We start from the raw sequence: 25159 nt of genomic DNA on the forward strand, positions 1-25159 counted from the left end.
TAGTCTCTAAGGTGCCACAAGTACTCCTTTTCTCTTTGTATATACTTTCCAGGAACATACATAATTAAGGTCCTGATCCTGCAATTGGATCCATATGGGTAAACATTTGCCCCTGCATTAACTTCAGTTGAAGATAGTGGGGCTCCACCCTGCTGCAGTAGAGCCAGTTAAAAGAACGTGAAAAACTCTGCATTAAAGCCACGTTAAAGATTACTGTAATCCTGTACTGCATAACTTGTATATTTTATGGTATGCTTTTTCAGATAAGTAGTAACTTATTAACTGATAATTAACCAGAAAAAAATAAAAACAGGAACAGAAATATTGTGTATCAGCAGGGCCCAGTCTATCATTTATTTTGGAAGATTAAATTATTTAATGTGATTTTTAATTGCACAGACTTATTCTACATTTAATCCTTGTGTTTTTAAAAAGTTAACAGAAAAAATTACTGTTTATTAATGTTAACATTTTAAATTGTCCTACCTAAGCCTTGTTGTTCACATCTTATTGATGTGTATAGGACAAGGAAAGGCAAGTTTCCTCCTTTACTGCTATTATTTGACTTGAGACAGTTTTTATCTATTGGTTGTATTTTCACAATGAAGTTGGGTTGTTTGTTTTTTTAAGTAAAAGCTTAGCATTTATATAATGCAGCCTAAGTAATGGAGAAAATTTAAGACTTCATAATCCATTGCTCCTTCCCTCCACCCCATCACTTTCTTGTGTGCCTGATGTTACATTGGAGGGTAGTATTTTGTTGTATTTTAATGAGGCATAATTGCTTTTAAACAGCAGCTTTTCAGCCTCAAACCCTGATTCAGGCCTCACAGGGAGGATTATTCCTTGTGGTTAAGTGAGCAGCACTCAATTACTCTCTCAGAAAGCATGACTGGAAGTGACTTTTGAACTAATTTATTATTAATAATAATTTTAATTTCCCCCCTAAACTAAGTAAAGACACTGCTCTTTATTGAGGATTACATTTATGCTTTATTTCAAACTTCAGCTGCTTTTGTGGTAACCCTGTTCGAAAGAACGGTAGATCTCCTTCCACCAATGAAGAAAGCATTATTGCTGGAAAAGATTGTCCTCATGTTTTCGCAACCGTAAATAAACAAGTAAGTAACTATTAAGCAAATGCCAAACACAAAAAAAGTTCAACCCATTCCCCGAAAATATTAAGGTTTTAGAAGTTTATCTGAATGCAAAAATGAAAGAACATAATGGAAACTGTGGAATATCATGCAATACCAGATGCCCATTACAGTAAAATGAAAAATATTCCTTCAGCTGCAGGGGCTGACTATCAGTTTGCAAATTCTCAGCAGTCCCAGCATGATTTTCTCAACTGCAATTCAATGTCATTAATCACTGGGGGAGAGAGACTTTACTCAGCCAGTATCCAAGGCTTAAGTTTTTTCTTATCCAGGATTCCTAGAAAAATCAAGAAGAAATATCCATCTATTCTGTTCCAACTTTCCCTTTTTGGCTTTCTTTCTCTCAGACTCTTCCACAGTCCAACTGGCTACGGCTTTTCCTACCCTGGACTCTAATTCCTCTATTCCCCCACCAAGGGTTCTCAGCGATGGCTGAAAAGCTTCTCTGAGGATCCAACCGCATTTGCCAAAATAAGGAACATCCCCAGACTAAGCCCTAGTCTCTTCCTCTTGTGCCTGACTTTTTCCTACCAGACTGCACACACACTAGGTCTGGAATCAAAGAACTAGACTACAAATATTAGCTATTTTGCTCCAAATTTTCAGTGCTCTATAGTATATTCCTAAGCACTTGGAGACCTAGAATCTTTTTACCAGTCACAGCTCCACATCTTCAGCCATAACCCCTGCACCCTCATGGAGTTTGTTACACAACTGGAGCCCAAGGCTTGAATGGGGGTCCAGAGAAACAAGGTGGTCCTCCCATGAAGCTCCAATTGCGAGATCAAGAGCCTAAATAAAAACGGGATGCAACAGCAAAGTGTAGGACAGAGTGGATGGAAAGACAAAAGTGACAAATTATCACATTACATCAAAACTGTACTATTTAAAGATTTTAAAATCTGGTTTATTTGTTAGACACAAAAATGAACTCTGTAAACACCTTGAGTAGCAAATGAATTGACAAGGGAGGCTTAGGCTGGACATTAGGAAAAACTTCCTAACTGTCAGGATGGTTAAGCACTGGAATAAATTTCCCAGGGAAGTTGTGGAGTTCTCCATCATTGTCTAACCTACTCTTAAAAATCTCCAAACATCTGTAAGAAATGGTCTAGATAATACTTAGTCCTGCCACAAGTGCAGGGGACTGGACTAGATAACTTTCGAGGTCCCTCCCAGTTCTATGATTCTATGAAGATTTAATCAGGAGGAAGGAGAATAAGAGGAACAAGATTACTGGAACACAGAGCCCACTGGGTGTCTATGGAATACTATCTGAATAAGTAGCAGGCTGAGAAACAGACAGGAAGAAGAAAGTCTCTGAGAAAATGAAAGATATATTTTATTCACTGAACTAAAACAAAAGTGCTCTTCCCTTCCTGAATGTTGTAGAGTGTGGTATGTTATGCAAACTGTTTCATTTGTTTTAATATGCTATTCTCTCTCTCTCTGGCTTTAATAAGGCTATGTAAGTCTTAGACCATTGCTTGGGAGATTTTTCATAGGCCATCCCAAAATAAGGTAACAACCCTGATTTGGAAGTCTTGCTCAAAAGGACACAGACCAAGGGTTCCTCTTTTCATAAGGTATGTCATGTATGGAGCTGCAGTCATACTAATATTGATCTTGGTTAAGAACCATAGATGAGACACAACTGTAGTGGATGGTAGTGACAGACCTTGGTTATCTGTCGATATATACGTATAGATTTTTAATTAAACCCAAAACCATCATGACTTACGGTATGGGAACAGCAACAAATGAGGGGATTTTTGTTTATTTTGTTTTTGGTTGGTTGGCTAGTTGAGGATTTTCCCCCGTCTTTTCTCTCCATCTTCTCCTTCTTTTCTAGACTCTTTAACATAAATAAAACATTATTATGATATTGTTTTACTAACTGAATGTAATTCCCATTACCCAGTTTTCCACATAGTATAGCGACGCATGCATTTTCAGTGTTAAAATTTTAATGGAAACAAATAAAGCGTCCCATCCATGCACACATCATTCAAAAATCAACAAGAAAGGGCCTGACCTTGCTCCCACTAAAGTGAATAGCAGCCAAAGTCAACAATTTTAACAATTGTTATTTGGAACTCTTTGCCACTAGAGATTAGAGTTTGCAGATGTTTTTCTTTGTCATCAGAAATCAGAGTTTCCAGATGTTACAAGAAGTCTGTTCTAAAGAGCAACTATATTTGAACACAGGCCATAGTGCCTGGTTTCAAATATGCTCTTTTTTTCCTAAACACAACCTTTTAACACCAAGCAGAGGATCTGCCACTGCCAATTTGGAAATCTCTCCATCTCAGAACTAGGTCTGTTGCCCTTTTAAATGGAATATTTTGTTTGTTTTTCTTAATTGAATATGGACTCAAAGAAGTTCATGTTCAAATATGATGTTCCTTCAGAAACCTTCCCCTCCCCCCCTCCCCCCAGGATGTTTTTTAAAAGGCTGGGCTTAAAAATATTACCTCTTTGAATGCAAGCTTCAGACAGTTCCTGGCCTGCCAACCTGGCAATCGGACTCACAGCAAATGGCTCACTTTTCAAGTAGTAGATCTGCACGACATAAAAAATATTTGTACATACTTGCATTGAAAAGTCTGCTATGAAAAAATGCTCGAACTGATACAAAAAGACAAAAGGGGGACAGAAAATAAGATAAAGACAAATGAGAGGATTTGATCAGGAACTGAAAAAGAAAAAAGTGCAAGAGAGAGTAGGTGGGACTACTCAAGCAAGAATTAATTAGAAGGGGAAAGCTTCCCAGTTTCCCACAATAACTGGGAGAAGATGCTGTACTTCTCCTGCCTTAGCCATCACCTTTCATACTATGTTCCTGCCTAACATTTACAGTCAGCTGAGGCAGGTCTGTTCAGAGGGCCTGATCCAAAGCCACTGAAATTACTTTGGATTTAGTCACTCGGTTCAGTCAGGACTGGGCCAGTACAGGACTTTCTCCATCAAGAATTCCCACATAACAGAGGGGGTCTGCAGAATTACAGTGCTGGTTGCCTTTAGGGTATGCTGCAAATCCCAGTTTCTATCTGGCCATGCATTTGGGCGAGATGATTTTTTAAATATTGTTTTATATTTTAGGCCCCGTTCCTTCTAAGTATATCTTTACTCACAAGAGTAGCCTTATGGAACATTATGAAGCTACTGACAGACTGAAGTTCGCAGGAGCATGCTTTTAGTTTGGATTCTATCAAGCCTAGATACCTTTTCATAAGACCTATGAATAAAAATAAATAATTGGTAGCGCAGAAGGCTAGAGAATCGATTCCCTTTAAACAGTCAGTTATTTCCTAGTCAGCGATGTATTCTTCTTCTCTTTAATATATATCTTATGTGCTTTGCATTATTAATTACTGGACTCATTATGATGTACTATTTACCTCTACCTTCAGCTTCCAGACATCTGGATGGCTTCCCACTTCCCTGAAGCTGGAACTAAAGCTGCTCTGACCCAGAAACCATGAGCGAAGGCGTTGGTAAATGCGTTGCCCTACCCTCCACAGTGCAGGGGGACAGACTGAGGGGGCACTGGAAGTGAGTGAGGTCTAAGCCCAGCCGGGGGGGCTTGAGGTACAAAGCGCCCCTCTGAAGGGTGGAGGCGAGCTCTCACCCTGCGGCGCACTAGGGGAGGAACTGTCTCTCCGAGGCGATTCTCACAGCGCAGGGGCTGCTCTTTGGGCACAGGATCCCCACGGGGGATCGAGGCAGGGAGGTCATTTGAGGGGTGTGTCAGCGGGGCGAGCGAGGAGAGGCACTCCCCGGGGGCACGTCTCTCACTGCCACGGGGGTGGAGGGGTACAGGCATGCCAGGGCTCGTGTTTGGGGCCAACAGGAGAGCGAAGCAGAGAGGGAAGTCCCGTTAGCTGCCGGGAGGGCGCGTTAAACGGCAGCACACACAGCCACGCTTCCCCATCCCACTCCGGCGCGCAGTGGGGGCGGCTCCCTAGCAGCGCTGAGGCTGAGGCGGTGCGGCTCGGCGCATGCGCGAGGCGGTGACGCAGACAGGACGCATGCTCAATAGCTCGGAGGCGGTAGAAGCCAATGTTTTCCGGATGGTGGTGAGCTACCGGTCGGCCCCAGGCCGAGCGCGTCTCCTCATTGCGAGAGACCTGCTCAGCCGCTCGACTGCGGCTGCCCCGCAGCTCTGCTCCCGCGACGTGCCCTGGTCTCTGGTGGGCTCGAGAACCCGCCCAGCACTTCCATTCCCGCCTGTAACGATATAACGGGGGGGCGGGCGCTCCGCCATCCCCGGGCTTGTCAGGCGTGGGGAGGGGGCCGGCGGGTCTGGGGGCAGCGAGCTGCCTGTGCCTGGCTGGGGGCTCCCCTGTATGTTCCGGGGGGTGGACGGGACACCAGTGCAGCCTCCGTGTGGGTGGGGCGTGCCCCCTGGCCAGCTCCCCGCGGGGGCGGGTGGTTTGAGGGGTCGCGTTGGAGAGTGAGCGCCCTTGGCCAAAGGGTGCCATGCACACGTAAGATCCTCGCCCTTACGTCGGCGGCCGGCTGTGGTGGCGAGGGGGCTCGCTTTGCACGTGTTTCGCCGTCACCCCTGTGTAATATCGGCTATGGCGGCTGCTCTCCTGAAGCTGCTCCCCCTAGACCCAGGGGACGAAGGCACACAAAGATGCAGGATGGGACCTGCCACGTTATCCTCTCTGGGAGCCAGGCTCGGGTCCCCACTTAAGATCACGGTTCCTGGTGGCTGCTGTTTGTGCACCGCCTGGCCAAGAAATGATTTGGCTGATGGTTACCTGCAGCTTGATCTGAAATGCAAAACTTCAGGCTTAGCTGCAAGCAAGTTGAAAGGTCTCACCCTGAGTGTCAGTCACTTGAAGCTTTTGGCCTGCCACCGGTTGAGAAAAGTAACCGTGAAAGTGGTCCTTAAGAACCTTACTGTGAAAAAATCCACCCCAGAAGGAACACTACAGGAGACAGTCAAAGAGCTACTGAGAAATGTGTATGTTTCTCTTCACCATGTTGTTACTGCTTCCCCAGTTCCTGGAAATCCAGTGGTGTGTGTTGAAATACTGGCTGTAGATGCTTCGACAGAACAAGCTGGCCTGATAGCTCCCAAAACTAATATAAACATTAAGGAGGTAGTCACTTTAGAATGGTACAGACACTTGTCAAAGGACACTGCACAAATTTCAGTTGCAGGAATGGATGATTTGGGCAGCTCTTTGAAAGAGATGATTGTTTTGCCTTTACATTTTCCCAAAACCTTCAAGAAGTTGGGTCTTTCTGTCCGTAGTGGAGTACTGTTGGTGGGCCCTCCAGGTGTGGGGAAGACTCTTCTCGTAAAGGCAGTTGCAAGGGAAGTGGGGGCATATTTGCTTTTCATTAGTGGTCCAGCTATATATGGCTCAAGGCCTGGAGAAAGTGAAGAGAATTTGCGAAGAGTTTTTGAACAAGGCAGGGAATTGTCCACTGAGGGACCAACCATTCTCTTTATTGATGAAATTGACTCTTTATGCCCTAAACGGGGAAGTTCAAACAGCATCTCTGAAAATCGTATTGTTGCTCAATTGTTAACACTTATGGACGGCATAGGCAGTGAAAATGAGATGGTCATCATGGCAGCGACAAACAGGCCTGATGCCTTAGATCCTGCACTGAGGAGGCATGGTAGATTTGACCGAGAGGTGAGCATAGCCTGTTCCTCATGTTTTGTTCTAATGCTTTAATACCATTTATCTTTCTTCTATTGAAAAATCGCTGAAGAAGGGCCTAGTGATAGTGTTCTGCAGTGTCATGTCGGCTGATTGGGTTTGATGCCCTATTTCTCACTGTAGATAAGTGACCTACAAAGGAGAAGAAAGTTACCTTTTTGCTGCTTTATAATGATGCTTCGAGAGTTTTTTCCCCTTCTTGCTTTTTACATAATTGATTAAAGGTTATATTACTAAACATGAACTTAAACTGATGTAAGGCATTTAACTGTACCACAAAACATTTTGATAAAAAAAATTAGAATGGTACAAAATTAACATGGCACACATTAAAGGGATTAAACTGGCTAGCTGACAATTACATTATGAAACCTGTAAATGGGGAATCGTGGTCGATCAGGTTTATTTCTAGTGGGGTCTCACAGGGGTTGGTTCATGTTGTCACTGATAAAATTTGTAGCTGACATAAAAGTTGGGAGAATATAAATAATGCAGAGGACAGGTAATTGCTCTGGATTGCATGGTAAAATGGACACAAGCAAGCAGTACGAGGTTTTTCTAATACAGCCAAATGTAAAATTATATATCTAGGAATAAATAACCAGGGCCATGTTTACAGGATGGAGGACCCTATCTTGGGAAGCAGTAGCTGAAAAAGACTGGGGGTCATGGTAGATAATCAGCTGAACACAAACTCCCAGTGTGACAGTGGCCAAAAGGGTTAATGCAATCCTTTGATGTATAAACAGGAATATTGAATATAAATAGGGAAGTTATTTCTGTAATTGGCAGTGGTGCAACTCCTTGTGGAATACTGAAGTTTTGGTGTCCACAATTTCAGAAAGATGTTAATAAATTGGAAGGGGTTCAGAAAGGAGCTACCAGAATGATTAAAGGATTGGAAAATATGCTTTATAGTGATAAAGTCCAGTAGCTCAATCTTCTTATCTTAACAAAGTGAGGTTAAGAGGTGATTGCCATCTATAAGCTTCTACATGGCCCAAAAAGGGGGGGGGGGCTCTTCTATCTAGGAGACAAGGGTATAAAATGATCCAGTGTCTGGAAATTGACTTTCAGACTGGAAGTAAGGCATACATTTTTAACAGTCAGGGTAATCATTGACACAACTTATCAAAATTTTTGTGGATTCTCCCATCACTGGAAATTTTTGGATCAAGATATGGACATTTTTCTGAATGAACTGCTTCAGTTCAAACATGAATTCAGGGAAGTCGTGTAAGAAGCCTGCGTTATACAGGAGGTTAGACTGAATGATCACAGTGGCTTTATAATCTGAATCTATACCCCGTTTTTCCAGGAAGTCTCAATGGACACCTGCTGAATTAGTAGTCCTATGATATCAGATGCCATGCAAATGAAACCTGATTAACTGAGGCTAGGTCTACACTCATTAACAAAATTGGTTATAGTTGTGAATTATTTTAACAACCTTTCTGTACTTGCAAAAACCCTAGTGTACGTGCAGTTATGCAGCATAAAAGTACTTTTGCTGTTCATCATTTTGCTTGTTGAACTGGTATAAGTTCTATTGCAAAAGTACTTTTTTGCCAGTATAAATTGTATCTAGACTAGGAGTTGTACCAGTAAATCTTCTAGTGTAGACCTGGCCGGGAGCAATGAGCTGAGCTGGCTGGTGGTAGCAAGAGCGGACAGTATTAGCAATGATGTATTAAGATAGACAAGACTAACTTCTGTCAGTGTGGCACCTTTCGTAAGCACTAAATCTACTTCTAAAATGTAAAAGTAGTACATTCTAGGGACTCTTTGGACTGTGCATAAAGTGGCGATGTTCAGGTACAACCATGGTAATTCACACACAAAATTGACACCTTTTGCCCCTCGCATGAAAGATTTAATAGCAGAGTGCTCTAGTGAGAGCTCATTTTAGTTAATGTACTAATTTGATTATTTTTACAAAATATATCACCTTTGCTTGTGTTTTAGGATCTCTCTCAGACATCAAATACTAACTTACAGTTGTCAAAATAAATTGACAAAAAATACAGTCAGCAAAGTGATGCATCCTTGTTTCCTTTATTGTCTGTCTGTGTACTCACTAAAACCTTGAACCTGCAACAAACTCGATGCAAGAGTCTATTCCAGGATCATGGCCTAATATCAGTAATTCAGAAAGATTATCCCAGTCAATTCAAATTTAATAAATTCTTCTGTACTGCATTCACACTTTTATCTAAATTTTCAGGATTGGACAGCATTATTAACAAGTGAAATACACAATTTTGATAATATTTTAGCAGGTTTTCAATAATTTATGCACATTCTCTACTCAGTTTTATAGTTATGGGCTTGTTGGTCCTTTTTTGTGCTACTCAATTACATTTTTGTGCAGTCATATTTTCTTTGTTTATTCCATGTGTTACTTAATTTTATAGCGTTTAGCTTTATTTAACAGGGCACAGAGTAATCGTTCTCCTTGGGTTTTTTTAATCTGATTTGTGTCCTGTACAGTTTTTAAATAGAAAAGTGTTATCACTAGGCTAGTGGTTCCCAAACTTGTTCCGCCGCTTGTGCAGGGAGAGCCCCTGGCGGACTGCGCCGGTTTGTTTACCTGCCACGTCCGCAGGTTTGGCCGATCTTGGCTCCCAGTGGCCGCGGTTCGCTGCTCCAGGCTAATGGGAGCTGCTGGAAGCAGCGTGGGCCAAGGGACCTACTGGCTGCCGCTTCCAGCAGCTCCCATTGGCCTGTAACAGCAAACCGTGGCCACTGGGAGCTGGGATCTGCCAAACCTGTGGACGCCGCAGGTAAACAAACCGGCCCGGCCCACCAGGGGCTTTCCCCGCACAAGCGGTGGAACAAGTTTGGGAACCACTGCACTAGGCTTTTGTGTTCTTATGTTGAAAGGAAATAATTATGTCACTGTTAAATCTTCTTTTGATTCATCTTTCAAATATGACTTTAGACACTAGGTGGCATTCTTTTATAAAACATCTATTTGTTGAAATGCTACTAACCTGGAAAATTAAATAAGTGTAAATGAAAAGTACTCATATAGTGCTTTATATTTTCAGAGTTATAGAGCCATTAATTAGTCCCTTATGAAACAATGTGAAAAGAGGAGAATTTGCATGAGGGAGTCTAAGATACAGACAACACAAGTGACTTATCTAAGGCTAAAGAGTGAGAGAGAAATATAGCAAAACACTGATAAATTTCCATTTATTGTATTTATTTTAGGTTATCATTGGGACACCAACACTTAAACAGAGAAGGTCTATTCTACAGTTGATTACTTCTAATATGCCTATTTCCACTGATGTTGATTTGATTAACCTAGCAGAAATGACAACTGGATATGTTGGAGCTGATCTTACAGCACTCTGCAGAGAAGCTGCTATGCAGGCTGTCCTCCACAACTGTTTGGTAAGGAGTCAGATTAAACCAGAAAGATGTCATTATTCACATTTATCACTTTTTCCACACTAATATCACTCTACTTTAATATATAAAATGAATAATTCAGGGATGCGAATATTCAAATAATATTCAGATAAGCTAGAAAACATGTTATAGATGTAATTATAAGCTTTGCTTCTGTCTTTCAATCCAGTCATCAAGTGACTGCCATTTCCTTGAGTGAAAAGGTGATGTGGAATATCTTTATTCTCTCCATGAGCTTTTTAGTGTTGTACAAGGGAGAGAATGTAAGTTTTGTTTTGTTTTTAATTGAAGAGCAAATTGTATACATTTTTCCACCTAAGGTCTCTTCTATAAGCTACAGGCAATGTATATAAAATTCTGTTCCTTAATAAGGTGAGTGATTTAGTAGTTTGTGTTGTGGTTTGCACAAATAGAGACTTATTTTGTGTGTCTAATATTGCATGAACATATTGGCCAGAAGAGAATAGTTACAATTCCCTACTGTGCTGCAGTAATGTTTCTGGGATGTTGTAGATCTAGGTCTCAGGGAAGCATTATTTGTTAATCTTTCTTCCCCCTCAGTCAGGACTGCTAGGAGAAGGGGAGCAAAGGCTTTGATTGCTCCCTTGTTCATCAAGGTGGAGTGGAGGGGCAGAAAAGAAGTCAAGGAGTGCTTCTGTGAGATCGAGATCCAGAATATCTCTGGAATCGTAGAATCTATGGGAGATGCTGGAGCACTTTACCCTCCTCCCCAGGTGGTGATAACAGGGGAACATTTTATTTATAGAACCTCCATCACCATGTATCCTGTACAAAAACTGAAAATGATCATTAAAATAAAGTTGAGCCCAGTAGCCCTGACAGAAGCAGCCCTTCTGTCAAAAGATGGACAAAGAAAAAATAAACCAAATTGCTGACCTCTGTGCTTTGTACGCTGCCAACTCCTCTGCAAAGTGCAGCTTATTAAGTTTTATTATGAAATCTGTAGACTTCAGCAAACATAATATAGGGGGTAGCTTGCCAGGCTGCAGGAAACTCTCCACTGGAGGGAAGGAAGAAGGTCCAATAGCTCGCAGACAGTGGGGTTTTTAGCCCTGTGCTGAATTTCTCCACTATGATGTGGAGAATACAGTGTCCCTCAGATTCATGCTCTGCCTGTAGAACTGTATCTATCCAGCATTTTTCAAATGCAGCCACCAGCCACATATGGCCACCAGGGGCTTTTCTTGCCGCAAAGCAGTGGCCCCTCCCCTGAGACTGCCAGCAGGGGTTGGGTCCTGCTCCCTTCTGGAGAGAGAAATGCTGGAGGAGCAGGCTGCTTGTGAGTTCCCCACCTTCCCTGGTGTCCCATCCATTCCCCACTGCTGCTCCATTCGTTCTCCCCATTCCTCTGGCCCCCACTGCCACCGTACCCACCTACCTATTCAGGGCTTAATTTGTCCTGGGCTTGCCAGCGCTGAGTAAGTCTTCTGCTGTGAAAAGTGCTATTTGTATGTTTGTTAATATCACTTTTCACAGCAGCAGACTCACTAGCCAGAAAGTCTTTAAAAAAGCAACCCAAAGCACACAATAAACAAGAAGAAAAAAGACAAGAACATGTTTCTGTTCTGTTTAGTTCCAATAAAGAATAGAGACAAGTGTACATTATTTTTGTTATTGAGTCTGCAAAAAATCTCAACATAAATAAATTGGAATGATTTGGACATGTATATGTGTATATTTATTTCTGTCTTTCCTAAACTTAATTAGGAATTTTAGTTAAAATTTTAACAGCGGCCACCAGCAAGAGTTGGTGGCCGCACTCTGAGGCCACTAAAAAATTTGTCCTGAGAACCCCTGGCTATACTAACAAACTCGGTAACCCTAAGTCACCATTGATGGTAGCAACAATGGAAGCTACTAGTTGTGTAGACAGGACTCATGTGGGGCATTTTTAGGTGACATGGTAGGAAACACCTGAGTCCTGTCTACCTTAAAGCTTCTACCTCAGATGTCATTTGAGGAACTGCATTGGTGGTGAATTATGGCTAGAGTTTGCTAATGTAGACCAGAAGAATATGGAGAACATTGAACAATACCAGGGATCAGCCTGGCCTTTGATGAAATTTAGCATGAACTGAGGATGAAAAATAGATCCATAATCCAAGATCTTTGCAAGCCTGTATTCTATAGAAAGTTTGAGGTGAGGAGATATGTTGTGGTGGTTGGGACTACAAATTTACCCTAGTTGTGAGCTTAACTCTAAAAAGGACATGAAAATTCATAAGAGATCACAGTAGCCTATAACAATAAATTTTGATGGGAAAAGTTATGAATAGGAAACAGACGGAATTAGTCCAAACAAAAAGGCCTACTAATAGAACTCAAGGACTGTATTAAGATCATGCTTAGTAAACAAGAAAAGTATGAAACCAGAAATCAACAGACCAGAATTGGTATGTCAGAAAGTAGGCCTAATTGGTGGACAAAATAATGAATGGATGGGCTATTTTCCACACAGTTTCCTTTGTGGGTCTTTAAAGAAAGAGACTTTGTGAAGAATAATTAGTTACTAGAACAAGCTTCACCATAATGGCTATCATCCCTATTATTTCCTGGGACCCTGATCTGGGCCAGAGAGAGGGACCCATATGCCATCATCACCTCTATCAACTCCAGCTGAATCCCAGATGCGATGGTGGGATCCAACTTCAAGAACAGCAGCTCCAGCCCATCTCAACTAACTTCTGTTTTCCCCAAAAGGACAGTTATTGCCATCTTTGATATCATCTAAAAGACTGTCAAAAAAGGGTATTCTCCATCTGAAGACTTTCTCCAGCTAAAAGTAAAGGGAGCAAGAGATGCTGTTAAAATGAAAGCCTTATGTAATATTTTACATTTCAAATGCTTTAACTGTTTTTCCTTTCTTTTGTTAAGGGTTAAAAGGATTTTTAATGGAGTATGTGCCAGGGTACTAAACAGGCTGAGGTCTATGTATAGCAAACCCCAGACCTTATTTAACACTGTTTAATGTTGGACAGTGACTGGGTTATGTTAATGCCTTTGGCCCATATAGTCGATCTAAATGCATTCTGCTGTATTTACTGGAACAGGTACGTGAGTAAATGGGGACCATTGTCTCATATTTGAGAGAGAACTAGGAATCCTGTATGTAGTGACCCTAAACCCTGGGTTTATCAGCAGCTTCCCTCACTAGAGTCCCATATGGTGGAAGTAGAGTAGATTCAGGAGAAAATCAAAGATACTCTCTCAAACATCAGTTTCTTACAGAAGTGTCCAGCCCTGTGCCATAACAAAAAATGTATCCAGCCACAATGAATGCACACTATTTTATTGGTACGTGTTTGTACTTGTCTGTCATACATAAACTCTTTAGTATAGGGGTTCTCTTCTTTGTCAGTTACATTTGACAAATTGTAAAATGCTGTGGACATCTAATGGAGCTATGTAAATTATTAATAATGCAAAGGAGAAACAGTGCTTTCCTTTTGTATTTGTTCTTTGTGTATTTCTTCAGGATTCAGTTCACATGTTGATTAACCTGGCAGACTTCCATGAAGCTTTTAAAAAAATTCAGCCATCTTCCTTTCGAAGCAGTGTTGGACTAACTGACTTTAAACCCGTTACATGGGAACAAATTGGTGGTCTTGAAGATGTAAAATTAAAGTTAAAACAGGTAGAGTGCAGAATACATTTAAACAAAACTATAATTTCTCCCGTCTACCTCAAACTGTTCTATATGGTGCAGTATTGAAAAGTGTTCTTATGGGAATTGCATCGGTCTTTAATTCATATTTAAAATTTTATTCCTAACTACTTTAAAATATTAAAACACATTTTTGTATTTTCTTAAATCAAACTAAAATTGCCTATACACAGGCTCTAGCACTTTGTGTAGTTAAATTTACAATCTCAAAATATCACCCAGGAGCATACCATAGCAAATTAACACATCAGCCAGTAGAGGGCAGTTACTGCTTCAGCATATGCCCATCTCATTCCAACTACCCTCAACCCTTTAGGGCAGTGGTGGGCAAACTACGGCCTGGGCGACCCTCCTGCCCAGCCCCTGAGCTCCTGGCCAAGGAGGCTAGCCTCCAGCCCCTCCCCTGCTATTCCCCCTCCCCCGCAGCCTCAGCTCACTGCGCTGCCGGCGCAATGCTCTGGATGGCAGCGCAACTGCAGAGCCGCAGCCTGACCCGTTGCTCTGTGCTGCGCGGTGGGGTGGCTGGCTCCAGCCAGGTGGCGCGGCTGCCTGTCCTGGTGCTCTGGGTGGCAGGGCTGCAGCACCGCCAGCCACCGGTGCTCCAGGCAGGGGAGTTGGATAGAGGGCAGGGGAGTCTGGGGTGGTAGTCAGGGGACGGGGTGTGGATGGGGTCAGGGCAGTCAGAGGGCGGGGAACAGGGGGGGTTGAATGGGAGCGGCGTCCTGGGGAGGCAGCCAGGAAGGAGGGGGGGTTGGATGTGGTGGCGGGGGGCAGTCAGGGGCAGGGGTTCCGGGGGCAGTCAGGGGACAGGGAAAAGGAGGGGTTTGGATGGGGCAGGAGTCCCAGGGGGGCAGTCAGGAATGAGAGGAGGGGTTGGATGGAGCAGTGGGAGGTAGTTAGGGGCAGGGGGCCCAGGGGCAGTCAGGAGACAGGAAGAGTGGGGTGTGGATGGGGAAGGAGTCCTAGGGGAGCCGTCGGGGATGGGGGGGTGGGGTTGGATGGGGCAGGAGTCCTAGGGGGGCTGTCAGGGGGCAAGAAGCAGGGGAGATCGGATAGCGGGCAGGGGCCGGGCCGCGCCTGGCTGTTTGGGGAGACACAGCCACCCCTAACTGGCCCTCCATACAATTTTGGAAACCCGATGTGGCCCTCAGGCCAAAAAGTTTGCCAGCCCCTGCTTTAGAATCTATACATTTTGGCTATTTCAGACTAAAGGGGAAGTGAGTTCTAGTCAACCAATGTGCCCTCTCAGAGAATGCCCTACCCACTGCCTTATCTCTTTTATAACAAAGAGGGTCAAATTGGAGTATGTCCATTGACCTCCACTGTGATTATGCCACAAGGTAAAGGGCTGTAGTGTATCCAATAGTTTTACTGGCTAATGTGTCAGTAGATACATCACTGCAAATGTTTCATCCTTTCTGTATTTACAGAGTATTGAGTGGCCTATGAAGTTTCCTCAGGCTTTTTTGAGAATGGGACTGTGTCAGCCAAAGGGTATTCTCCTATATGGGCCACCAGGATGTGCCAAAACCACTCTGGTGAAGGCTGTGGCCACAAGCTGCCATTGTTCCTTTCTTTCTGTTAGTGGTGCTGACCTTTTTTCACCTTACGTTGGAGATTCAGAGAAGATTTTGTCTCAGGTTTGGTTTTTAATCACATATGATGTATAATTTGCTTATTTTTGTATAAAGTATTCATCACTCCTATAAAAAGAAAAGGAGTACTTGTGGCACCTTAGAGACTAACCAATTTATTTGTGCATAAGCTTTCGTGAGCTACAGTTCACTTCACAAGTACCCCTTTTCTTTTTGCGAATGCAGACTAACACGGCTGTTACTCTGAGTTACCATCACTCCTATGTTTTTGCTTTTTAAGACTTTGAGGGCTGATTCTCATCTGGTGTAAACGGATACAGCTCAATTGACTTCAGAAGAGCTATTGCCATTTACGTCAACTGAGCATATGTCCCTAAGTTATTTTTCAAACTCATTTCTTTAATCTACCTATTATGTATGGCTTTTTGTTCTTTGGTTTACCTTAGTATTAGGTTAGGCACCTAGAGTCTGCTATACAGTAAATGTAAACCAGATTGGTCTCCACTGAGTGTTGTAAATAAATACTTATTTAAAGTGAATTAGTTAAGTAAAAGTATAGAAAATATATAACAAGTGATTTCAGTTGACATGGTGGAGCTTATACATGCATTACAACATTTTAAATTTATTTTACGAACCCAATAAAAGGTTTTTCGCCAAGCAAGAGCACATACTCCAGCAATAATATTCCTGGATGAGATTGATTCTATGCTAGGATCTCGATCAGCCTGCAAAACTGGACATGGTGCCCCAGAGAAGGTTCTTTCTGTCCTTCTTAATGAATTAGATGGTGTTGGCGTTAAAGTCACAGAGAGAAGAGGAAATAAATTACAGCTTGAAGGTGATCGTCAAGAACAAAACGAAAAGGAGAGACAGGTATGTACACTCTCATATATAGGAAGAAGGGTAGATTTTATTGCTAAAGTGCTCCAGAAGTTTAAACCATTGGCTTTCACAGATTAAAACATTACCTTTCTGCTGCCTTTGTCAGCTTCTTGATAGTACCCAATATTTTCTTTTACATACAACATTGGGCATAGCTAACATGCTCCTGCTATGCTGTTAAAATGGATTTCAAGGTGGTGAAATTACATCCTCACCCCCATTCTGGCATACTGAAGAACCCTCCATCACCATCTTACATCATCTCTGCACTCAGTCTGACACACGCAATCTTGCTAGACTCTGACCACAAGAAAGTTCCATATGCATTACCAGAATGGATATTGATTCTTCTTCATTGTATTACATATTGGTATATTGGCCTACACAAAGTAGAAAGGTTTGTAGTGAAAAGGAATATGACTACATATGGATATGTGCATTTATTCATTGTATTGCCTCTCTTTTTCTCCTCTTAGTTGACACTTACAAATTATACTTGTCCTGTAGCCCAAAGCATATAAAACACTGTATACCCATCTAATTTGCTGCATATATAATCTCATTAAGCTAGAGTTTCAAGAAGTTTTGAACAAAGATGTCATGATAGTTGCTGCAACAAATAGACCAGACAAGTTGGATGATGCCTTGTTGCGCCCTGGAAGGTTAGACAAGATCATCTATATTCCCCCTCCAGATCAGAAGGTAATGCATTATAAATCTGTACACAAATTTAAGTAGAGGTGTGAAGTTGTAGGTATACTATTTCTTAACAACAACAAAAAGAGTTATAGTACTATAATGTATGTAAGAGTGGGTAACGGTTTGCACTGAAGATTAACTACTAAATGTCCAGCTTTTAAAATAAATATGAAAGCAGCCTGGATTATAAAATAGCATTTAAATGTATATTAAAAACGTACACCCTTCAGACACTCTGACCAAGGCACAGGCATATCTGGCACTTCCTGACTTTTGAATGCTTGATGATGATATATTTGCAAAATCAAGCATTCAGAAATTAGGAAGTGCCAGAACTGCCTGTGCGTAGGTCAGTTAAATTGCAGTAACTCCTCACTTAAAGTCATCCCAGTTAACGTTGTTACATTGTTAGCTTGCTGATCAATTAGAGAATATGCTCGTTTCAAGTTGCACAATGCTCCCTTATTATGTTATTTGGCTGCTGCCTACTTTGTCCACTGCTTACAGAAAGAGCAGCCCGTTGGAGCTGGTGGGGGCTCGGAACCAGGGTGGTCCGCCAGCCCTCCTATCAGCTCCCCTAAGTTCCCTGTGCGCAGTTACTGGGCAGTTCAGGTGTCCCTCCCCCCACTGCCATGTGCTGCTCCTGCCCTCTGCCTTGGAGCTCCTACCAGGAGCCGCCTTCTTGCTATGCAGGGGGGGTAGAGAAGAGGGGTGCTAATGTCAGGGTGTCCCCCTGCTCCTGCCCCCCCCCCCGCTCCTGTACCCGCATCTCCATGGAGCAGGGGGACACACACCACAGGGCTCAGGATAGAAGGAGCTTGCTGGCAGCAGCTGCTGTCGCAACTTTCCTGATCTACTTAAAAAGGCAGTGAACTTAGAGAGGGGTCAGTCTACTTAAAGGGGTAATGTGAGTCTCTCTCTCTCTCTCTTTCTCACACACACAAACACATAGTGTATGTCTCTGCCATGCTGTCTCACCTCCCTCCATTCATGCTGCCCTGTAGAGAGGGCTCAGCTGAGTGCTAGTTCATCATTTAGCAGTAAGGCATTCCCTGGGAAATATCCCACCCTCTTCCACCCTCTGAATTCACCACCTCAGTCAAGCTTCACAATCATCATTGCTGTGTACAATATTAAATTGTTTAACACTTTACTCTGTCTCTGTGTGTGTGTGTGTGTGTGTGTGTGTATAAAATATAGTTTTGTCTGGCAAAAAAATATTCCCTGGAACCTAACCTCCCACTTTTTACATTAATTCTTATGGGGAAATTGGATTTGCTTAACTTTGTTTCGCTTAAAGTAGCATCTTTCAGGAACATAACTACAACGTTAAGCGAGGAGTTACTGTACTAGCCTTGTTCTTGGAAACTGAACTGTTTCTCTGAAACTTGCTAGAAAAAGTCAGCCTGAAGCAGAGGGCAAACATGGAATATTTCAGTCCAAAAGGTTAAATGTGGGTAAAGGTGTAAGCAATTGAAGAAAGTGACTTAGAATGGAAAGTATTAGACAACCTTAACTATAAGCATTGCTGAGAGATCGGCTTATAGTATTGCCAACTCCTTACTAAAAAAAAAAAAAAAACACCAACAGCCAACATAGCATGGATAGGTTTCAGAGTAGCAGCCATGTTAGTCTGTATCCGTAAAAAGAAAAGGAGGACTTGTGGCACCATAGAGACTGACGCATTTATTAGAGCATAAACTTTCGTGAGCTACAGCTCACTTCATCGGATGCATCTGATGAAGTGAGCTGTAGCTCACGAAAGCTTATGCTCTAATAAATGTGTCAGTCTCTATGGTACCACAAGTCCTCCTTTTCTTTTTATAGCATAGATAGTTGAGCATTCTACATTCTTTTGTGGTTTTCTTTGTCTTGCATTCTAGTTCTTCAGATAGCCTATACCAGCTTAGGGGCGGGAGCACAAAGGTACAAAAGAAAACCAAAAAAAAAAAAAAAGGGCAGCAAGATCCAGTGATTCATGATTTTAAGAAATCGTGAGATGATGTAAAAATTGTTGGAATTAGTGAGGATATTGCTGGAAAACTATATCTTAGTGTCCTACAGACCAGTAAGATACCTGGCAACCCAACTAGATTTTCATTCAAACTGCTAGCGTTCAGAATTCAAGTCAAGTCTGATTATTGATTATTCATTATTGATTATACATTATTGAGCTTTGCCAGTAAATATTTTCAACTGCTGTCTTACTGTCCACCTTCAATGCATCGTATGATTACTCTGTGGTAAACTGAGTTTTTGTTTCTTGGCAGTTATTGATCACAAGCAGAATATTGTGGGGTGTTACTGTACTGTAGTATATTTGAGTTTAGAACTTGCAGAGTAAAGTACTAGTCAACATGAGTAAAGGTGGCAGAAAATAGGCCTAAACAAATAGTACATAAGTGACTGTCCTTTGTCTTTTGTAATGTGCTTGTATCATAGGGAAGGCTTTCTATTTTGAAAATTTGCACAGAAAAAATCCCAATAGATTCTGATGTGTCATTAGAATACCTAGCAGCTCAAACCAAACTCTTTTCTGGAGCCGATATTGAAAATCTCTGCAAGGAGGTAAGGAGCTTTTTGTTTAATCAGTGAAGTAAGCTATGAGTGAATACTTTAGATGGAGAGAGGCCAAATTATAGAATATTCTAAGACATTTGTACTTTTCCTCAATTTTTAATGAAAAGGGTAAGACAGATGTGAAAAATTTTATACCAGCTGAGTGAAAAACATATGTTGTACCAGTAAAATACACCCAGTAAATAAGGGACCTGCTAGTACTGACGTTGAACTAGGTGCAAATTTAGAATAAATTGTTCCTGTGGAGGCATCCAAAAGAAGCAGATAGTTTGTGGAGCCTGGAAACTCTCCCTGCAGCAGATGGTATGGAGAAGGCAGATGATGCAACTTTACTAACTTAGATTTTTGGGAAGGAGGGTAAATCCAGTCCTGCAGAAAGATAGTTCTAATCCCTCTCTTCCTGTCAAGAGCTCCCATCCTTGGACAAACACACAGTGCTCAAAAACACCTTCAAATAATGCAAGTAAGGAGCCTAAATTATTTCTGTTTAGTAGAAACAACCTAGGCACATATCCAGTGTGTAGGGAGATGAGCACGCTGTGAGGAGTGCCTTCTCTTCCTGTATTCCAGACCTGCCCCTCCAAAAATCAGAGAGCATCTTGGGAGCATGCTACCAAAGTGGCTCTGCCCCTCTTACCTGCATTTACCAGAATCTGCTGGGTTCTGTTTACTCTCTCATTGAAGCAGAGGGAGCATTTAAAAGAGTGAATGATAAGCAACATGGGTTAATTTACAAAAAAAATAAAATGATGCCAAACAAACCTGATGGATTTCTTTGACAAAATTTACAGGTTAGTTGGAGTAAGGGACTACTCTAGTACTTGCTCCAGAACTTACCCTCTTGCTTTCCTTTTCAAAGCCTTACTTAAAATCCAGATAAATTGTTTCCTTGTACTACACATTATAGAATTTATTGCTGAAATTAACATCGATAAATCAGGAAGAAAAAGCCTAGGGCAAGAGAGATGTGTCCACAAATACTTGAGGAAGGGGGAGATTAGATAGAACATCTGAAGAATTAAGTGACCAAGGATATGTCTTCTATCCCAATCAACTAGATGCAGTGAGTGAAAAAGTATTAACTGAATTTGGAATAGAAGAATAGAGAAGGCAAACTAACATTTGTATTATCTGATAAATTGACTTCATGTAATGTACACCTATTGTTTTTTTTTATCTTGAATCATACAGTACTGTGTCGAAACACTGGACATAAAGTTCATTTTTATTTTTAAGTTTTGAAAAGATAGATTTGTAACGTCGGAGCTCCTGATAAAGCTGAAAACATTTCAAATTCTCTAAATCGTGTGTTTTTTGTTTGTATTTTTTTAAGGCTGCTTTGCAGGCATTACAAGAGAATGGACTTGAAGCAACTTGTGTGAAACATGAGCATTTTGTAAAATCACTGAAGATTGTAAAACCATCATTAACCCTCACAGATTTGGATTTTTATGAAAAATTATTTAATAAGGAAGTATCCTCTTAAATCAGAAAAATCTGAAGAATGATATGCAAAAATTGGTGGGTTTTTTTAATATAATCTTTTAGAAATGCATGATTTTTTATAACAATTCTTCTAAAATTGTTATTAAAAAACAAAGGGCAGAAAAGTTTTATAGTACCCATTTTTCCTTCCTTACAGTATAGAAAGAAGGATTGAAAGGCTTTATATATATTCATTCTGCTGGTTTTTGACATAGAAGTATTAAGCATGGTCTTCCATGGGACCTTCTACCTCCGAGTCCCAGTCAGTCAGCACTTCTGTGAGCCAGAATGCGATTCTTAAGACCAGTACCAGTAAGAGGTCTGACACAGTCAAAGGGGCCATCCACAACAGCCAGAAATCTTTGAGGATTTGCACTGTATATTGAAAGCTGCCTTTAACTGAAGGCACAAGGGTATTAAATCTTTAATGAAGATTTGTTTTCTCCAAACCATTGAATGATTGAATTAAGTAGGTGTTAACAAAATTAAATTTTTAAAGTCTGAATAAAAGTCACTTCTCAGTAAGATTTTTACTACTTTTATACTGTAATATTGTCATGATCCTACTAGCTCCCAGTGGTCCACAGAATATTCTAAACTAGACAAGAACTAAATATCTAGTGCAAAGAAGAAAACGCTTAGAAAAAATGACCTTTCATGCCACATTTATACTTTATAAAGAAATTAAAAGGGGCATAAATGACTTTTTTTCTCATGCTGTTCACCTTTTACACAAGGCTATATTTGCAATAATCATTTGAAGCATAGATTTTTCCCTATGGATTGCAACTTTCATTATATTGTGTGTGTACTGCTTTTTAATATTGAATTATAATTTTCTGGTTTTGTATGTAATATAGCAAATTTTTACTTGTTCTAGATTACAAAAATCTTTCATGTTAAAGGAAAAATAAAAGTTAAAATCTTGTTTGCATTAAATATAAGTCTTTTAAAAGTACTGAATTTTTCAGACAGCATTCTTCTGATTAAGGCCTGTTATTGATATAAACTAAACTTGAGTGGCAGAGACTTGCTTAATTTTTGGGTCCCTTGCACTGTAGTTATTACATACTTTTCCTCATAGCTGATTGATTTGGACTACGCTTTTATTCTGAATTGTAAGCCAAGCCTTTCACAAACCAAAAAAGTCTTTATCCAGTAATAAGTTCTATCCTGCATCAAAGTCTTTTTCTTAGGGCTTATCTGAAAATTTATCAAAATTGAATTTCCAAGTGTAGATGAGCCCTTAGAATAAAACTGTAAGATATATATTAGGCTGCCACAGACTTGCTTTGGTTTCAAGCAGTATATGTTCAACTCCTATAAGGACTCCTTTCCTGTTGTCCCTCAGCTCCCAAAATCAGATTGACAGTGCAGTGGATATGTACTATGGTTATGAATACTGTAGGAACTGCTACATCTTGATCTATGAATACTGATATGCAATAATGGTATGAACAATGTATATCTGACTAGGTCAGTGAGGGGATGATTTTTTTGTACTGGGTTATAAGACTGCCCTGTCTGAAAGCATTGTGCTAATTTGCACTGGTCTTAGTAGAATGTTTTATATGCCTATAATGCTGGAATTCAATGAGAACTGTACAGGACTGCAATACAATGACTTCCCAGATAAGAATACCTACATACACACTAAAAGGACAGTTGAGGCCAGGTGTTAGACATAGGGATCCTACATTTAGTCTCCAACATGCCGTAAATCTTGTTTTGCCAGGCTGGGAACTAGAGATCAAAAGTTTAGTGTTAAAAAGCTTGTGTGGGCAGGGGGGTTGACTTATCAGCGAGCTGTCTAAGCAGACAAGCTGTATAGAGCAACCAAGGAAGGAAGGAGCCCAGAGGAATTGGGGATTCTGAGATTCACAGAATGGTAAGCATTAAGAGAAAATAGGCATGGACTTTATTCTGATTTATAATTTTTAAAATGTTTAATCTGAAATGGTTTTGGTCTAAATAAATTATACTTTGCTTTAAAGAAGCTGATTGGTCACTAATTATCACTGTCATTGCCCCAGAGGGAATAGAACGGCAGCCGAAGTCAGACCTAAGGTGATCACAGTTGATACAGAGGTTACTGCCACCTAGCACCTGGTCTGAGAATAGGAGAGAAACATGATTTCACCCCAAGAAAAAGAGAATTGCCTGAGGCCCAGAGGGGGTGTACTCAAAAAGTTCAAAGTGTATGAGGTGTAGTTAGCCTGGTAATCCTGATACAGATCATTCTCACAAACAAGTTGCAAGAAATAGTTCTACTGATTAGTGTCAGTTAGAATCTGGGGAGGCTAAATAGATATCTTGGTGTAAGAGGAAAAACCTTGGGGGTGACTATTATCTGAACTGACTTACTTTCACCCTTTAATCCATTTCCCAGATTATTTGCAGAAGTCACTGTCAGACAAATATTGCATCTCTACAAGATAGTCCAATACGTCTGGACCTCAGATAAATTACGATTTCAATCCTCTATAACATGAAACAGTGGGACAGTTAAGGATTTTTAATTTATATCCATACTTAAAGGTCTGTTCTGGCTTTTGGATACAAGATCTTCAGAAGTAAAAGGCTTTTCTATAATTTAAAAAAATGAATACTGCGAAGTGCCAGAGGATCCTGAGGACAAAATGCTTGTATTAATAAAGTATATTAAGTGCCATTGACTTAGGGAACTGTGAGCCCTAAAGTCATGTGTACGTTCCTTGCAATCTGCAAATATATATACATGCATCATATAACTTGTATAGTATTTTTAGCAGTAGGCGTGCCAGAAGCACTTTTGGGTATTGTAGGTATACAGCATCACTGAAATGAAGCTGCCATTTGGTGGTCTGTCTATTTTTGTGAATTTGGAAACCCATTTTGTCCAAAAGAATTTATCATCTGTTGTTGGATTAGTAGTGAAACACAGAGATACCACTACAAGCACAAACCTATTTAAACAAGACAGTCCAAAGGTAAGTGGTAATTGGTGCTGTGGGGAAGAGTAGTGTTTTTACTGACAATCTTTTTGCAGTCTGAATTTTGTCAGTCAATCCCCAATTTTCCTCCTACATTCCATCATCCTTTATGCATTTGCATTGTAATTGGAAATGTTTGTTAAAAATACACTGATATCTGGAAGGGCATGATTAAATATTTTTACAAGTGACTCTTTGTTTCTGCTTTTAACTTGGCAGGCAAGAGGTTTAGAAATGTAATCTTGTTTCTGTCAGGGGAAAGCTTTTGGACTGTTCTCCTGTAGGTGATGCGAAGAAACTCAAGTAAAATACAAAACCTAAGGTTAAAATTCAGAATGGGGCATTGTTTTCTTTTTTTCCTATTGTGTATAATAAGAAACCCCCCAAGCAGGTCCCCTAAATAGCGTTACCCCAGATTGTGGCTGGAGTGAGATCACTGGGCGTTGAAGATTCCATGGCAGTTGGAGACAACTACTGTGAAGAGAACAGCTGGCCACAAGTTGGAACCCATTACTGTGTGAGAAAGGGGGTGGATTATAAATTACTGTCATAATTTGTTAGCTATGCTGCTGCTGCCACCCACCTCCACATTACAAAGGAGTAGCCTGATGTTCTTAGTGTTGCTGGCACCCAGAAGTGTTACCATTTTTCTGCAGGGGTCCCTAAACCCCTAGGACTGCTGTTGAGGGCCTATGGTGATGAGACATAGAGGTGAGAGTTAGGAGACTAATCCTTGCTGCTTTTTGAACTTTGAGATTACATCTTTAGAAGGAACTAGAGTTGAAAGCTTGCTGGTTGAGGGGACGAATAGGCCAGTGATTGCATCCAGCCCGCTTACAATTATACAGGAACCCACAAACCCAGCTGAGTGTCAGAAACTGATTCAACAACTTGCTGACTCGGCGTTGCTATGTAAGTAGCATCTGGGATCGGGACACAGATGTGAAAGAGTAAATGGTTATATTAATTTAGTGGATGTCTTTGCCATGGT

At 41.1% G+C, this 25159-nt stretch overlaps 1 protein-coding gene across 5 annotated transcripts; it reads left to right on the forward strand.

The window, feature by feature from the left end:
• Window positions 1-5192: 5192 nt before the first annotated feature.
• Window positions 5193-24370, forward strand: AFG2B (AAA ATPase AFG2B). Of its 5 annotated transcripts, none has more exons than XM_048866604.2 (9): window positions 5194-6820; window positions 10064-10249; window positions 13764-13922; window positions 15383-15592; window positions 16196-16423; window positions 17000-17134; window positions 19574-19699; window positions 21045-21232; window positions 23586-24370. In XM_048866604.2, exons 1-8 carry the CDS (start codon window positions 5744-5746, stop codon window positions 21195-21197), a joined length of 2274 nt encoding a protein of 757 aa, XP_048722561.1. In that variant the 5' UTR covers window positions 5194-5743; the 3' UTR covers window positions 21198-21232; window positions 23586-24370. The 5 variants fall into 5 exon arrangements, 4 of the variants coding, with proteins under 4 accessions (XP_048722563.1, XP_048722561.1, XP_048722562.1 ...); XM_048866605.2 differs by lacking the exon at window positions 23586-24370 and adding an exon at window positions 21354-23568; XM_048866603.2 differs by lacking the exon at window positions 23586-24370 and having other exon boundaries at window positions 21045-23568.
• The last annotated feature ends 789 nt before the right edge of the window (window positions 24371-25159 follow it).

This window comes from Caretta caretta, chromosome 10 (genome assembly GCF_965140235.1).
Source record: "Caretta caretta isolate rCarCar2 chromosome 10, rCarCar1.hap1, whole genome shotgun sequence".
NCBI lineage: Eukaryota > Metazoa > Chordata > Testudines > Cheloniidae > Caretta > Caretta caretta.